Genomic DNA, 4,220 nt, shown 5'->3' with positions numbered 1-4,220 from the left:
CCCCTCCTCTCTCCTCTCTCTCTCTCTCTCCCCTCCTCTCTCCTCTCTCTCTCTCTCTCTCTCCCCTCCTCCATCCTCTCTCTCTCCTCCATCTTCTCTCTCTCCTCCATCCTTTCTCTCCCTCTCCTCCTCCATCCCATCCTTTCTCCCCTCCTCCATCCTCTCTCTCTCCTCCTCTTTCCTACTGACAGTGTCGCTGATAGTCCATCTTTGCTCCCAGCTTCGTTCCTGCCAGGTGTTTGTTGAAAGCTTCGTCCATTTCTCGGCTCTGATCTGGACTGAAATGGTTCCTCCAGTCTCCAACCTCACCTGCACAGGGAGGAGGATGAGTTTATCATTTTAGAGGAAAAAACTCATTTTTACTCCTCAAACTGTTGGAAGACGACATGTTACTGTTGGTGACCTTTCCTGAAGATGACGTTTCCTATGCTGCCGTGGGAGTTGGCTGAACTCTCCTTCATGGCGCTAAAGGTGCTGCCTGCTGCCACCTGCTGCACCTGAGCCTCCGACAGGCTGAAGCCGATGAAGCTGGAGATCTGCTGGATTCCTGCGCTGAGATCCTGCAGGGCAGAAAACATCGTCTGAGAGCAGATTTCCACTCCAGCCACCGAGGAATCAGAGGACGGACCTGCTTCAGGTCCTCATAGGTCACCAGCAGGACGTTGGGGTCGTCCATCCTCTGGTTCCAGGCCAAGGCGTGGTCGAAGTACGAGCCCCAGGCAACTGCACACAGATCTCAGTTATTCATGGTTTATGTGCAACAGGCATCATTTATAGCAGGTTTATAACCTGACAACCACATGAGGGCTTATTTTAAAGGTTCTAATCATCAGACTGATTGATCTTTGAACAGTTGATTATCTTATCTTGATGCCATAAAATGGACCAGAACTCCCCACAGTAATCCTGCTGACTCGGCTGTATTTACTGATTATCAGCAGCTTTAATAAACAGGAAAACTCATCTGGTGAAGTTCAGGATCTGAAATATAAATCATTAAAAAACCTCTGAGTGTCTCTGCAAAGATCACAGAGTGAAACTGGACAGTAACATGTTCAATTTGCTGCAGTAACTTTTTAATAATTATATACTTTAGCAGTAATTTTACTGCACTAGACTCTTTATCATTTCAAAGTAAAACTGTTTTACTTCAGTAACTCTGAGTATTTAACACCATTTAGTTTTTATCACTGAATGAAGAATAAATGTGTTTAACAGAAAATGAGGATCTAAAGTTAGTTTATGTCAGTGACTCAGTAAACAAAGTACTTTGTAATGTACTAATATATATTTGTACATTACTAATATATAATGTATATATATATATATATATATTTATTATTATAAATTACCACTTAATACTCTGGACACGCCTCGTTTAGTTCAGCAGGAAGTTGAGTCCAAACGTTTGACATTATAATAATATAAAATAAAAACAGATCTAAATAAAATGTCTGGTACTTTTACTCTGTTGTGGAAATTAGATTAAATGAAAAACCTGAAAAATACCTAAAACCTGCTTTGGATATTAAATCTATTTTTAAAACTTTAGTTATTCTTTTATCATTATTAGTATATTTTTTAAATCCACTATATAAAGAGCTGCAGACATTGGACCTCCTGCACTCTAAAAAGAAAAAGTTGAACCAACTTAATTGAATTGTTTCTATGGGAAACAAACAATTCAATTAAATTTATCCAACTTAATTTATTAAGTTTAACCAATTCAATATATTCTAATCATCCAACTCAATTTGTTAATTTTTTAAACAAATTTATTAAGATTTAAATAACAGATTTAAGTCAGTCTTACTCAAATCATTGAGCTTACTCAGCACTTTTCCAGTCACTTTGACAACTCAAAGCTCTTCACACTAGAGTCACATTCACACACCAATATCCATATCAGCAGGAGGAAACCGGAATCGAACCTACAACCTTCCGATCCCAAGACGACGGCCACAGAGCCACAGTCACTGACCAGGGAATCTGTCCTGGTAGCTGGAGTCATGGTCAGACGTGGGATACAAATATTGAACTTAATTATTTTAAGTAAAGTCAAAGTAAAAAGGTCCTTTAAGGAAAAGATTTGTAACTTTTAAATTAGAGTTTATTTAGAGGACACTGTAAAAAGAGTTTTTCAAAATATTTAGTTTGGAACAACTTAAAAGTTTGAGTCGACTTTCTGTAGAATTAAGACAAAGAGAATTTAAATGTTTATTAGAAGAAAATAAATGATTTGAGTAAGAGTGACTTAAATCTGTTATCTTAAACATACTAAATTTGTTAAATAAAATTAACAAATTGAGTTGGATGATTAGAATATATTGAATTGGTTAAACTTAATAAATTAAGTTGGATAAACTTAATTGAATTGCTTGTTACCTATGGAAGCAATTCAATTAAGTTGGTTCAACTATTTAGTGTAAGTTTTGAGTTAAATGAACACAAAAAAGTAAGTTGGCTTCATGTTCCTCCTTCATGTTCCTCCTTCATGTTCCTCCTTCATGTTCCTCCTTCATGTTTCTCCTTCATGTTCCTCCTTCATGTTCCTCCTTCATGTTCCTCTCTCTCTCTCTCTCCATCCCTCCAGCCTGATGTTCCCACTCACCGTCTCCTTTCATGAACTGGGAGAAGAAGGAATCCCAGGACTCCACAGACGGCAGAACCGGGTTGTTGTTGCAGAAATGATAGTAGGAGACCACGGTGTCCTTTGGGTTCCTGAACACCACCACCATCTGGGGAAACGATACGACGGTCAGAGCTGCTGAACCTGGAGCTGATGGCGCCGCAGTCAGCAGGGAGACTCTGAGCTCCTGCTGCTCTCAGTGTCACAGACACACAATGTTCATGAAGCAGAAAGTCCAAATGCAGGTGGCAGCAGGTTCAGGATGTACCTTAGTTTTCTTCTCGCTGAAGGAGGACGGCATGATGTCCGGATGGAGGTGAGTTCCCAGGAACCTGGGAGACGGAGCTTCAACCACAGCCTGGAAAATAAATGTAACATCCAGAATGTTTCTGGTCCAGTTTCCTCTTCCATCACTATCTGAATCGATCACTGAGTTCAGACTGAGGTTTTATTCTTCACCATTTGCTAGTTTTAGTTTTTTCTCTGGGGGCTGCACAGTGGTGCAGTGGGTAGAGCTGTTGCCTTGCAGCAAGAAGGTTCTGGGTTCGATTCCCGGTCTTTCTGCATGGAGTCTCCATGTTCTCCCTGTGCATGGTGGGTTTTCTCCAGGTACTCCGGTTTCCTCCCACAGTCCAAAAACACGACTGTCAGGTTAATTGACCTCTCCAAATTGCCCCTAGGTGTGAGTGTGTGTGTGCATGGTTGTGTGTCTCTGTGTTGCCCTGCGACAGACAGGTGACCTGTCCAGGTGACCTGTCCAGGTGACCCCGCCTCTCACCCGAAACATTATCTGGAGAGGCAGCAGCTCCTCCTGACCCACTGAGGGACAAGGTGTAAGAAAACGGATGGAGTTTTTTCTCTGGGCCTCATGAAGGAACCTGTAGATTTTCCATCCATCAGATGTTTGTTTTCTCCTTCATCGTTTGCAGGTCCAGCAGGAAACCAGACATAATTTAATATTTTTAAAAGCACATATTCAGGTCCTTTAACTTCAGTGATTATTTGAGCTGTCAGTACTTTGACTCCTTCAGTCTGTCTGGACCTTAAAACACAGATTAGTTTGTTTTCTCTGCAGCAGGTGACAGAAACTATGTGGGTCAGTTAAAGTTTGGACAGTTACCAGCTTCACCCCGACTGTTAGACCACATCCACAGTTTGACCTTTGACCTCCTGCTCTGCCGCGCCCTGTCTGACCTGAGACTGACCTGGTTGCTTGTTGCTAACGTCTCTGATAAGAAGCTCAGTATCTCTACATGTGACCACAAAGTACAAACATCTGATGAAAGTAAAGTTTAAGCATTTGAGCACCTTCAGGAGTTCTGGTCCAAGGAACTCGATCAGCGGCGGCACCTTGGACTCGTTCTTCACCTGGGTGGCCTCAGCAATGATCTTCTTCATGACTCCAACCATCCAGTTGAATCCTGGACACAGAAGGGATCAATTAATTAACAGGATATGAACAGGAAACTTCGTTTAGCTCAAATCGTTCAGTTTGTGCTGAAATGATTTCCAGGAACAGGCTCTGATTTGTCTGGGTTTCCACGGCGACGCTCTGAGTTGTCTGGGTTTCCACGGCGACGCTCTGAGTTGT

General features: G+C 41.8%; 1 protein-coding gene across 1 annotated transcript in view; it reads right to left on the bottom strand.

Annotated features, from left to right (window-relative positions):
• Positions 1-42: 42 nt before the first annotated feature.
• Positions 43-4,220, bottom strand: part of sult6b1 (sulfotransferase family, cytosolic, 6b, member 1) — an 8,680-nt gene continuing 4,502 nt past the window's right edge. Inside the window, exons 3-9 of the mRNA XM_008430453.1 lie at positions 3,938-4,050; positions 2,898-2,987; positions 2,612-2,738; positions 629-723; positions 404-560; positions 162-309; positions 43-63 (exon numbers count right to left, since the gene is read on the bottom strand). Coding sequence (XP_008428675.1) covers positions 182-309; positions 404-560; positions 629-723; positions 2,612-2,738; positions 2,898-2,987; positions 3,938-4,050 — 710 coding nt within the window. The 3' untranslated portion in view covers positions 43-63; positions 162-181. The remainder of the gene's footprint in view (positions 64-161; positions 310-403; positions 561-628; positions 724-2,611; positions 2,739-2,897; positions 2,988-3,937; positions 4,051-4,220) is intronic.

Source organism: Poecilia reticulata, linkage group LG15 (genome assembly GCF_000633615.1).
Source record: "Poecilia reticulata strain Guanapo linkage group LG15, Guppy_female_1.0+MT, whole genome shotgun sequence".
Lineage (NCBI taxonomy): Eukaryota > Metazoa > Chordata > Actinopteri > Cyprinodontiformes > Poeciliidae > Poecilia > Poecilia reticulata.
This window is presented reverse-complemented; position numbering and strand designations above follow the sequence as displayed.